This window comes from Trichogramma pretiosum, unplaced genomic scaffold, assembly GCF_000599845.2.
Source record: "Trichogramma pretiosum strain Unisexual culture from Peru unplaced genomic scaffold, Tpre_2.0 scaffold19, whole genome shotgun sequence".
NCBI lineage: Eukaryota > Metazoa > Arthropoda > Insecta > Hymenoptera > Trichogrammatidae > Trichogramma > Trichogramma pretiosum.
In genome coordinates this window covers 1389058-1401704 of record NW_019641707.1, presented here as the reverse complement: position 1 = coordinate 1401704, position 12647 = coordinate 1389058, and the positions used below count along the sequence as shown (strand labels likewise).

The window sequence follows — 12647 nt, the reverse complement described above, 5'->3', positions numbered from 1 at the left end:
TTTTTTTAATCGATTTTGATTCATATGAGCAACTGTATCAGATTTTCGTTTTCTGTTCTTTTTATCCAAACGAACTATGGATGTTTTTTCCTTTGATATATTATCAGATTTACTAGATTTTTCATAACTATTTAAATTATTATTATGATCGACCAATACCAAATTCAATTTTTGACAATATTGTGAATGCAAATTATCATTATTCAAGTTATAAATAGACCAAAATTTATTATTAGAAATTTCAATAACGTCATAATGTCCACAGTCCAACAATCCTAATAATACAAGTTTAAGTTGAAAATTATATTTTTCACCATAGTGTTGAACATTTGAAAAACAATCTCTAATTATTGATACGTGTACTTCATATATTATGGAAAAACTTATAATTTCAACTTCCCCTCCAAAAATTCCATTACAACTCATATGGTTTTTATAACTGTCTTCATTTTGTATATCACTCAAATATGATTCATCACCAATTATATAAGATTGAAACAATTCCCAATTATCATAAACATGTTCAACTACTACTAATCGAACTTCTCTATGTTTGTCTTCATTATTATACAAAAAATAGGCAAAACTACGAAACAAACAATTTCCGTCAGCTTTAATTTTTTTATTAATATTTAAACCAGCGAATGTATTCAATGATTTATCCAATTCATATTTTTCGTTTATTATATTATTTTTACTATCGACCAAATTTTCAAATATATGCTTTTCATCGCCAATTAACAAATTTAATTTTCGACAATAAATTTCGTGCAAATTCTCTATATTTTCTTCTTTATAAAAATTCCAAAAATTATTATTTGACATTTCTACAACATCATAATGACCTTGATCTAATAAACCCGTTAACAAAAGTTTCAATTTAAAATTATAATCAATTCCGTAATTCAGATTATTTTGGAAAACATCACTAAATACGCTCACATTGACTCGATAAATAATAGTAAATGTCACAATTTCAACTTCACTTCCATACATTCCATCACGAATCATATAATTTTTATAATTTTCTTTATTATTAATATTTTTCAAATAAGATTGATCCCCTACAATGAATTGTTCAAAAGATAACCAATGATCATATATATACTCCACTATTATATATCGAATCTCTCTATGTTTTTCTTCAACATTATATAAAAAATATGAAAAACTTCGGAACAAACAATTGCCGTCCCCTTTTATAGTTTTAGTTAAATGAACATTAGTATTTGACGACATTGCAAATTTTAATACAACTACTTTTTTAAATACTTATATTGCCAATGTTGAAAAAAAAACACTTATAATATTGAGAGATTTTAAACGACTCAGCTTTTAAAATTCCGTTGAAGAACATAAATAATAACAGCTATTACTATCCTCAAAGTTGAGTATTGCTATGTCAAATATATAATTGTTAAAATATATTTTTGTATTCATTAAAATATTTTGATATATATGTAAAATATTTCAGACTATGATCGCAAATATGATATGATTGTGTTGTAAACAAAGTATTATTTTAAAACAAAAAATTTGACACCCATATCACTGAGGATACTTTAAAATTTTTATACAATAAAAAAATCTAATTAAACTTAATTTTTCACCATATTAGACCGACACAGACAATGTTCAATTATCCCCGATAAATACAATCAGCCTTCACTTGAAATGAATTTATTTTCCAGCTCAATTACATATAATATCTCCTAAAATAAGATAGTATACACAAATACTTAAAAATTTCCTATATTTTTCAAACTAAAAATTTATTAATCAATATGTTACCACGCATATTCAAGGTAAATTAACCGGCGAAAATAATCACGACTTAGGAACAGTTCAAATAGAGTTACATAACGCTAACATTGTGAAAAACCATTACAATGATCTAAAATAGCTTGCTGAATATGTTAACAAAAATGTAAATGTTTTGCGTAAGCTTCAAGAACACTTCAAAAACGGTTAGTAAAAAAACCTAAATGAATATTCAACCTAATGCTTGATTTACAGATGTTCAACAAGCAGACCAATCAAACAAATAACTGGCTAGCTAAATCTCATCCTAAAAATACGTCACCTTAACGCCCATACTGACAATGTAATAGTCGCTAATCATCGAGGTGATGTATTTGCCCGGGTCATAACATTTCACGAATTGATTTTCTTAATGCACACCTCGCTTACCTCGCTATGGGTGATTTAGTCAAATATGATCAGTAACTAACAAAATTGTAATAGTCGCTAATGAGCGAGGTGATGTATTTACCCGGATCATAACATTTCACAAATTGATTTTCTTAATGCACACCTCGCTTACCTGGCTATGGATGATTTAGTCAAATATGATCAGTAACTAACGACAACTTTTACGACCTACTACAAGAACTGTCTAGCAAACGTAACGATAAAGGGCAAGATCCTGCCCTTCAATATCTGGGACTCGATCTTCACAGAGCTCATCTATCACAGCAAAGCTCAGCTTGGCTATCCCAGTACAATCTCAGTGCCGCTACGGCTACAGATCCGTTAAGCGTCTGCATTATCCACAACATCGTTTTCTTCATGGTACTGCTTATAACGATTATCGGAAGCTTCGTCATCTTCCGTATACTTCGTCTGAGCAAGGATAAGTCAGCGGGCACGGTGATGAACAGGACCACCAACGCCATCATCGCCAACGGCAATACCCGCCTGGTGCACACATCAAAAAACAATATCGTTTCGCGATGCGACAACACCTACATAACTAACGGCCCAGCTCAACGTCATCTAGCCAGTCGACCCGAGATATTCTACAAAATCTTGAATAACGCAAGCTAAACATGGGCGGAGCTGCGGCAGCAACAGCAAAAATAACACCAGCTGGAGAACATCTACCACCCCAAAGACCGGACATAATCAAGCGCAAATGTCGCCGCCCCTACAGGCGCCGAAAATCCACGCGAAGACGATTATCATTCTATAATAATGCCGATGATCATGAACTATTGACGGACTCGCGACGAAAATTGTTCTCTGGATGATGATGCGAGTGAATCGAGTTCGGAGAATCCGACGAGAGCAACGAACTTTTCAAGAGTAAAAGAAAAATATAAGAATTGGTAATATTCTTTTGATGTTCAATAAAAAAGTTTGTGTATATGTTAATTGAATGGTTCTATGTGAATGTGTTGTACCTCTCACACCTCTTCACAGAGAGAACGAATCTCTCGACCTATTGGTTCAGACAAAGGGGTAAAAATCCTGAAGAAGTTGATGTACCGTACGCGCAGGAAAGCTACGTTGCACAATAATCGTCGATAAAAAATAGATTCGGAAGTAGGTCCTGCGGGTCCCGGTAATTTGAAAAAGTAAGGAAAAATTGTTTACACTCATACTAGATTCATTTGATAAAATCCCTACTATCGACTATTATAATAAGAAACTTAAGATTATCTTTTTCTTCGAAGTACTACTTGTAGCCTCAAAAATGTCTAACCATTTGCAGGAGCGACTTTAACGTGATGCGCCAGCTAACGATCGGTCTTGGAGTTTGAAGTATAAAGTGGGTGAGAAAATAATCAATCAAAATAATTTTAATTTGTTTATTGAACGAATGTATGATCAATGCCGAATCATGCATGAACTTGAGAAAGACCAAGATAGAAGACATTAATTAAGAGGCATGAGCTCCGAATTCTACTCTAATATTGTGTAAAATAGACTAATCAATACATCATAGCTACAACAGCGCACTAAATCTTGTTTCGTTTCAAATTTTTAGAATTTGTGAGAAAAATGTTGATAAGTCGCATACGGCTGAAGATTTGAAGCAAATTTCATTATCTGATTGAATCGTGGTGATCGGAGCAAAGAACTAGACCGAACGGTTTGCAGTACGATGGTGCGCGACACGGGTTTTGAATCAAAAAGCTCGCTTCTCTCGAGTCTGCACGCCGAAAAAGGAATAACGCGCACCAAGATAGAGAGGACAGCAGCAGCAGCAGCGGCCACACGGCATTATATGGAACACACACAGCGTCAGAGCGTCAAAAAGTATCATCGGGTCGGAAACGTAATCCTCGAGCCTGGGCGAGCTGCACGCGGCATCAGTTATACGGAGTAATAAAGAAGAGCGACGCAAGAAAGCTACGATTTCGAAGGGACCTCTCCACTGCCGCATATACCGCCGCTGCTGCACCCGAAGAATCCGAACAAAGTCACTCGGGAAGAATGTTACACACACCTGCCCTTTCGAGGCGTACAGAAGGATCTACATAAATCGGCCTCTGTGATCGCACAAGCGAGGCTCTTTTGGACACCGGTACTTCGGTCACGAACAAGCCAGGACATTCAACATCAAAAAAACCCAATGGCCCGGATCTACGTCATCTAGCTGGTCCGCCAGAAATACTTTCCAAAGAATACAAAAAGCGCAATCTCAATAACGTCAAAACTGCGGCCGCAACAGCAACAAAAACATCATCTGCCAAGCATCGTCCACCTCAGCGACCATTAGAGCAAGGATAAATCAGAGAGCACGGTGATGAACAGGACCACCAACGCCATCATCGCCAGCGGCAATACCCGCCTGGTGCACACATCGCCTGGTGCATCATCTGCCAAGCATCGTCCACCTCAGCGACCGGACATAACCAAACAAGAGATATCGAAGCCACTGCAAGCGCCGAAAAGCCGCGGCGAAGACGATGAACATTCCATGCCCGTGACGATAATCACGAAAGAGCTAGGGCCCTACGAAATCTTCAATCATTACTAACTCTATCGCGACAACATGCGTTAATACAATGCCTCGCAGATACCGCCGATGAGCAATAGTTACCATAATCAAAATCAGCAATGGCAGTCACGACAGAGACACGACCATCCACCAGGTGTTTACGCGCCAAGGTCCATCAGTGCAAGATCGGTACAATCGAGCCAAAAAACCTATAATACTCCCGGCGTAGAGACTCATGGCAATGTGCTTACGTAGCGAAAACATACATTGCACATTTAATTGAGGCATCGCCTTCCGTTCTTCGGGTAAAAATTCGAAACAACACCACATAGCACACGCTTGACCAAATTAATAAATTTGCACAATTACAACGATTTAAAATAACGATTAAACACAATAATTCACTAAGCTACAACACGCCAATATCGCAAATAAATCATTATATTTTAAACTTCAGATTCATATTATGCGATCATAATTTTGATTAATTTACCTTCTTTAAACTATAATTTAACAAAAAAAAATTTACCTTCTTTAAACTGAACGCGAATTGTTTTTTGCACTTTATATTGCTGAACGAACGTACAAAATCACACAAATAGATACAAATTCACCAATTTTTTAATACGCGACACTTCGTAATAAATCACTAACACTGATCTGTCAACATCAATATATAAACATACCCAACTTCAGTACGTAGCAACTTCACATGTATACACACGCGGAGTTCACACATTACTGATCATAATAAGTTCGTTTCAATCGGTTATTTGTGTCTTGTGTCCAATCGTGTTCAATAGTGTTTTGTGGCAAGACTTAGAAAATGTCGAAAAGAAAATTAGAAACTTCAGCGTCAGATGCAGTAGAAGCAAAAAAACAAAAAGAAATTGAATACTCGTCAAACATCTACTTGGAATCAATCGAGATCGGCGACAAACATGGGTAACAAATATTCTACAACAATGACAGTACATTCTCTGACAGTAAAGTTTTCTTATATATTAATATACTTTCTTTACGACTCGTGCAAAAATACTTGTCATTAAAAAATTCAAAAAACGCAGCGCAATATTTTATTGTTTTAACGATCAATGCAGCAACGCAAGCCTGGGCCACGATTAGAACTTTTTAAATTTTTTACTTCTGCTACCGAGCAAAACTTACAAATAAACATTTCTTGAATTATGCTATTACAGAATTGTCATTGGCTACGTTGAAACAATTTTTGACGAAGAAGAACACACGACGAGGGATCAATCTCGCACGTTTAAGCTGCGAAAATTTCTTCTCAACAACACTATGGGTTACAAAATTCAATGTCATGCATACAACGACAATATTAGAAAATTTATGCCAGATTTGAAAGAACGAGAGGTAAATAAAAAATCACAATTTACTTTTATACGAAAAGAAAAAAATAAAAATTAAAAACTAAATAATAACAACTATAAAATATTTTACTTTTTCCCGCAGAAAATAATGATTACAGATGCGCAAATTATAGCTAAAACAAGATTTTCGCAAGGAACAGCTCCGTTCGACATCAATTTGATATTGACGTCACAAATCGAAAAACTTGGCACCTTCGTGCCGACAAAAAAAATTAAAAAAGTAACCTTCCAAGACGTTAAACATTCATTGGGAAACGTTATAAGTAAGTAAAATACAATTCATTAAATAAATTAATTTCGCAAAATTACAATATAATTTATTTTTACACTTACATTTCTGTAGACATCCAAGGATATTTAAGAAGCACGTTTCGCTACGTAAACAATAAAACTACCACAGAATCAGTAGCAACAATCACGGATGGGCAATGGAAATTAATAATTTCGATTTCTACAAGCGAAACGTTGAATTTCGAAAGAGGATCGAAATTGGATATAACAGGAGAATTAGACTACAAAGGTACTTACATAATAATAATAATAACAATATAAAAATATTACTTTTTTCTATTAAGTTTACTTCTTGTTTACAGATGACGATTTCCATCTAAACATTTTAAACATTAAAAACATATCGGTCATCGAGGGATCAACGATGGATTTGGAAGACTTGATAAAAGGCAGTAAACGTATCGTGAGAAATTAATACATGACATATTTTTTTTTCTAAATTTATTTGTATTACTTTTCCTTATCCAATTTAATCAACCATATAATTTCAGAAAACCGTGTGGATTAGGCCTACTGGGGATACCACTTAAAAAAAAACGCGCCGAGTTTGTTACCTCAAAGGTGGTGTGGAAACACAAACAAATACATAATTATCACATTTATGACGTTTAAATCGAAACATTTCTTAATTATAACATATTATAATATAAGTAAACGTAATATTAAACATATACTCATACAATTAAACATATAATGATATGAAATCGTAAACGAGGGGGGTTGGCGCGCGAAGCGCGCAGGGGGGCTCGCCCCCCTAGTCAATATATAAAAATAAGTCTTCAACATAATCACAACTTTCGCACTAGATCAAAGTTTAAAATATTTTTTCAATTAGCCCAGAAAACCCCAACATGAGATGAAGATAAGTTAATGTACCATTTTCGACCATTCAATCCAAAACCTAAATCTTCTTGAAATACAAACGCTAAAATATTTACGAAAAAAAAAAACAGAAATAACAGAATACATATTTTCACAATATAAACTTTGGATAAAATTAATTTGTATATCAAATATAACTGTATGATAGATATAAAATTTTCAATTTCTATGAATATGTCTATCAATATTAATCACAATATTTTCGAAAAGGTTTTGACAAACGTAAACAAGAATTTACTTAATTTTAATTTTGTGTAACTTTAGTTTAAATCCTAATAATTCAGAAAGAACCCCAGATAGTGCAGATAAAAGTACAACTTTAGTAATAGTGTACAGATATGGATTCGCTGAAAGGCCAGAAATTTTGAACGGGCTTTCAAGTTCCTAAAAATAAATTTTAGATTTCAATAAGCATTCTTAAAATTATTCAAACAACATCATTACCTTTATTAAATCTGCTGCTAACTTTAAAACATTGTTGGCCACTGTAAGCTCTTCTTTTTTATGTGGCTTTTGTTCAATTTGTAGATAAAGATTAATCTGAAAAAAATTGTATTAATACCTGATAACAAATTTTTGAATTATTAATGATTGTTCATACTTGTTCTGTAATTAAAATGGACAAATTTCTATATTTGTTATTTATTTTCGTTCCCAACGTCATAAATCTTAATATAAAAAGACCCAAAGCAAAACTCCACATCAAAGCTTCTATGTTGTAATGAGAGTGCAAGTTGTCAATATCCTAAAATAAAGTTATTTTAAAATTAGAATATTAAATTTGAATGACTCTGATGAAGAAAAAAAGTTGCATACTTTTATCAATTCCAAAGATACGTATGATAACAGAGCCAACGTCATCACGAATACGGACGAAATTATCACATCCACGGACCTTTGTGGACCTCTTCGCTACAATAAAAATTCAATTATAATATTGTTTTGACAGATATTACTTATTGTAACAAAATTACATAAATAATTTTTATTTCATACCTTCAAATATGATCTCACACTCAGCCAAGTTTTAATATTCCGTACTTTATTTAATCGAAAATGAGGCAATTCCGATTTTCGCGCCCGTCTAGAAGATGTCAAATGCGAAAAGAGTTTTGCATAGAGCAATCTTTGTTTGAACGTACGTTCAGCGACAGCAAGTAAAAAGAAAAGTAAAAATGCCAAGAAAAATCTCTCCATTGCAGATAATAGAATCACTGATCGAATCCTTTAAATTAAGGACGATAAATTAATATGTGTTATTTTTATTAATTATGAAACATCATATTTAGAACATTTCAATTACCATGGCGATGAGCCGAATGCGATTCTGATGAATTTAAAAATTATCTCAGTTATTGCCTTGGGGTTTACTAGAGAAAACTCAGTCGCCAATAACGAAGTATTGGTACTACTAACTATTTCCATTCCACAATAATCACTTACACGTATTAATGATGGTACAAGTGAAAGTATAATTGAAAGAAATAACCCTATATAAAAATAATCCATACTTTCAGGCATTGACTCAACTCTTGCGATTATTGTTGAACTAATATCTAGTACTGAGAGTTCCGCTTTCTTCACATCCCTGTAGGTCCAAATTGTGCAAGAAACTAAAATAAGCAGTTTTTATTTGAAATACTTTCATTTTTATAAACAAAAATCAGTAAAATTATCAATTCTTACCTTTGTCAGATAAAGCACAATTTGAGCTTAAAATTTGCGTCGGCGGCAATTCGAATTCGTATGAAAATGGTGAATCAATAAATTCTCCGCATTTTATTGTTTCATCTCCTGAAGCGTGATCAGACTCTTCGAATTCCGAACTTGAAATTGAAAAATTTTATGAATTTTTTATGTATAAATATAAAGCTGTATATGATGGTGAATGAATACAAATAATTAATCTGTTTACCTATAACTGCAATCGTCACTATTTGTTGTTACTCCTAACCATTCTGCTGCAGATGATGTTCCTTCTATAAGATCATTTGTTATTGTTTCATCGCAATCACCTTCTTCTTCACTTTCATATTTTTTTTCATTACCTGTGAAACTATGAATGGATGGCTGCTTACTGCTCTACAATAAATTTTTAATAAATTAAAATGTTTAAATATTTATAACAATTCAATACTTACTGAAGTATCATATTCTTCATCATCAATGCTTTGATTTTCTTTCACTGTCAAAATTTCTTTGAATAATTCCTTAATTTCTAAAAATGAAAGTTTTTAAATAAATTCAAAATATAATTTGCTTTAGCTCTTTATTTAAAAAAAATACAAACCTGTAGAAGAAGTTTCTGTAGATAACTCTTTGTAATTATCCTCTTTCTCATTTGTACTCGATTTATTGTAATCCATACATTTATTTTCTAAAACTGTGCTATTGTCATCAAATACTATAACAATTAAATAAAACTTTATTATAACAAAATTTATTATATTCTTAATTGTATAAAAAATAACATACCAATCAAATCTCTAGGACGCCTTCTTATGGATGAGTTATCTTTTTCATTTGATAAATTTAATAAATTTTCTTCACCTCGAACACATGAGGTTTCTCTATCATTGTCACTTGATGCATTTCCGTTTAAACTTTCAAATCCATCATCTTCATGATGTTCTTCATTATTAGTATCTAAAAAGAAATCCATATGATAGAACTATCAATATTCTTAAGAAAATTATCACCTGAACAAATATATTGTCTAAATTATATTTACCTATTTGATCTTCAACAATTAACTTTTCCGATTTTATTGATGAATTAGATGATGTATTAACTTGATTGCTATGGTTCATTACGGAATTTGAGATTCCTGATGTTATTTTTGGTGAACAAGATATTGCAGAAGTTTTGATCACAACTTTTTTGACTAATTTAACTGTTGCTGATGAATTTATTGATTTATTATCATCAGAATTCCAATCATTAAAATTTCTTGAGTTTTCATTTTCACCTTAAATTATATCAGATTAAATTTGAATTACAATTATAATGGCTTTTGCAGTAATTTCAAGGTACATATAAAATTACTTACTACTATTTTTTTTCCCTCTATTCTTATTAAGGCGAGATCTTCCATGTCTTATTTTTCTTACTTGCTTTTTATCATATTTGTTTATAATTTTTGCACCTGAATTAGTTGATACAATTTGTGAATGAATCATTGATAATGTAATCATCATAACTGCAGGAACCAATACCTCTGACATGGAAACAATCTATAAAAAAATTTGAAATTTAAATTTTAACTAATTTACATTTTTAAAAAATAGAACTAATTTTCTAATATCATTCTATTTTCTTACATCAGATTTGTTGTCCTTAGGATAATGGTAAAAGTATAAATATAAATTAAACACTTGTAGAAAATAAAGAAGTAAAAAGAAAAAATAAATGCTCGAACTGGTCTGCTGAATCCACCAGTCAGCAGTAAATGGTAAAAATAACAGCCTTTGAATTGCAAGGTAAGCAACAGTTACTAATCCATGTTTAGGCTTAGCTTTTGGAAATGAAGAACCTAAAAATAAAAATTAATCTATTATTTATTTTTGAATCATCATAATTGTTTACAAGTTTTAAGAGTTTTTAATACCTCTGACAAGATCTACATCAATGAATTCTGTTTTGAGTTTTGCAGCTCTCATAGGAACATGTTTCAATCCTAAAAATATCTTCTGTTCTACTGTTTTTTCCCATTCTTGTTTATCATAAGTGCCTAGTTTCTTTTGATATCTAATCAGAAAAAGGGAATTCTCATAGATCATAGAATAACCGAAGTCAGTTACATTTTTCGAGGTAAAAATTTATAAATTGAGTTGATTTTTCAATTCAAAAAATGCATGCCAGAGAACGCTTACAAACCTGTGAATAAGTTTATTAAGTGCCATTCTTGTAAGATTTAAGTCAGGGCTGCTGCATCAACGTATCAATGCTGCCTGTCAAACGAGCTTATCGAAGATCGTCGCTCGGTCACATGTCAATCGCGGCGATCGTCTCTTCACGATAAAAAGCGGAGAAATGCCTCGCAGCACGACGACGTTCGCTTCATGATCATAAAATTCACTCTGCGCGTTAACCTCAAGCTCGCAGCAGCAGTTTGGCAGCGCGTTTTGATGTGTATAATTTCACTCGGGGGACGATCGCGACACTGCCCTTGGCCGTGTATCACCCAGTCGCGATCATAACGCGCGCGAGCACGCGCTGATATATTACGTTGACGTCGCACTCATGTCGCGACGTATTATTTCCTTCTTTTTGTATATATACTGAGAAATTTTCAAAAGCTCCCGACTGCAGTCGCGACGGCGGAGTGTGTCTGTGTGTGTGAGTGTGCGACAGATGCAATATAATGTTGCTGCAGCAGCAGCAGCAGCAGTTCTGCACTATGATGCGTTGCTACATTCTTTCTGCTTCGAGGCTCCCCCACCCCGGAGTCTCACGCGACTTGCTCGCGTGCTCTGCTCATGCAGCAAAATTGTGTATGTGTGTGTATCTGTCACTTTGTGAGGCAGGAATGCTTAGGTCCGCTATTATTTTGCCTGTATGCGCCTGATCGACGATACTTGAACTCATTTTTAGTTGACAGTTAGGATTGAAGTAATGAACGATCATAATAAAATAGCATGTCAATGACACTTTAAAATTTAATCTTTATATACGTATAAAGACGTGACAGTTGAGCACAATTTTTGTTCAATAGCGTGGTCTAAGCCGAGTGAAATTTCGTGAATCGTTCGCTTTTCGATCAAGACTCGGTATCAAATTATTCTTATTACTCTAATTTATACGTTGAGAGGGGGCGTAAAATTCGTTCATGCTTTGTAGCTGACGTAAAAAGCCACCCTAACTGTCACGGAATGACCTTCGAAATTTTCCCGGAAAGAACATCGATATTTCCAGTAATATCAGTAGTTTGCATTGTGTACTCTACGCTGCAGATGAACAACATTCCTTCGATAAAGCTCAACTATAGATATTAGTCTGCGCATAAAAAATTGACCTTATGAGCAACTGATCCATTGTCATACCGCAACTAAAGGTAATTGCGATGCACAAGCACGATGTGTTGCACCTATACACCTATGCCCGCAGGTGCAATCCGCGGCTCGCGCAAGACTCATGAAAATTGCACCGAGCACTCGAGACGGGCTATTTTTAAAGTAGAAAATCAATGATTCGCAGCTCGATACTCGAGCTTTTGTCTTGATGCGTCTTTCTTTGCGTCCTGCATTCTCTGGAATCGTTATACGAGACTATCGCAGGAAGTTATAGGCTATAGCATACCTCGAAAGTCGAAATAACGTTATTTGTTTTGGTACGAATCCCCACTAAATCGTGCC

At 33.6% G+C, this 12647-nt stretch overlaps 2 protein-coding genes across 3 annotated transcripts; one reads left to right on the top strand and one right to left on the bottom strand.

Moving 5' to 3' along the window:
* Positions 1-5449: 5449 nt before the first annotated feature.
* LOC106650787 lies at positions 5450-6849 on the top strand. Its single transcript, XM_023463058.1, has 5 exons — positions 5450-5671; positions 5926-6103; positions 6203-6383; positions 6464-6640; positions 6714-6849. The coding sequence occupies exons 1-5, from the start codon at positions 5553-5555 to the stop codon at positions 6824-6826; spliced, it is 768 nt and encodes a 255-aa protein (XP_023318826.1). The 5' UTR covers positions 5450-5552; the 3' UTR covers positions 6827-6849.
* Positions 6836-11662, bottom strand: LOC106650840 (putative homeodomain transcription factor). Of its 2 annotated transcripts, XM_014369066.2 has the most exons (17): positions 11170-11662; positions 10901-11040; positions 10614-10825; positions 10343-10526; positions 10025-10261; positions 9769-9939; positions 9584-9697; positions 9435-9511; positions 9342-9375; positions 9209-9272; positions 8980-9119; positions 8597-8906; positions 8290-8518; positions 8110-8205; positions 7895-8038; positions 7738-7833; positions 6836-7677 (listed from the first exon to the last, which is right to left on the bottom strand). In XM_014369066.2, the coding sequence occupies exons 1-17, from the start codon at positions 11193-11195 to the stop codon at positions 7528-7530; spliced, it is 2424 nt and encodes an 807-aa protein (XP_014224552.1). In that variant the 5' UTR covers positions 11196-11662; the 3' UTR covers positions 6836-7527. The 2 variants fall into 2 exon arrangements, with proteins under 2 accessions (XP_014224552.1, XP_014224551.1); XM_014369065.2 differs by having other exon boundaries at positions 9209-9375.
* Between the last annotated feature and the right edge of the window lie 985 nt (positions 11663-12647).

What these genes read in the sequence shown, in the direction of transcription:
- LOC106650840 (XM_014369065.2), bottom strand. Translation starts at nt 11,195, where the DNA reads ATGGCACTTAATAAACTTATTCACAG. An exon ending in TACAGAAACTTCTTCTACAG is followed by an intron (nt 9,512 to 9,583) that starts GTTTGTATTTTT and finishes TTTCATTTTTAG; the next exon opens with AAATTAAGGAATTATTCAAA. An exon ending in TTGTGCTTTATCTGACAAAG is followed by an intron (nt 8,907 to 8,979) that starts GTAAGAATTGAT and finishes TGCTTATTTTAG; the next exon opens with TTTCTTGCACAATTTGGACC.
- LOC106650787 (XM_023463058.1), top strand. Translation starts at nt 5,553, where the DNA reads ATGTCGAAAAGAAAATTAGAAACTTCAGCGTCAGATGCAGTAGAAGCA. An exon ending in CAGATTTGAAAGAACGAGAG is followed by an intron (nt 6,104 to 6,202) that starts GTAAATAAAAAA and finishes TTTTTCCCGCAG; the next exon opens with AAAATAATGATTACAGATGC. An exon ending in TTCATTGGGAAACGTTATAA is followed by an intron (nt 6,384 to 6,463) that starts GTAAGTAAAATA and finishes ACATTTCTGTAG; the next exon opens with ACATCCAAGGATATTTAAGA.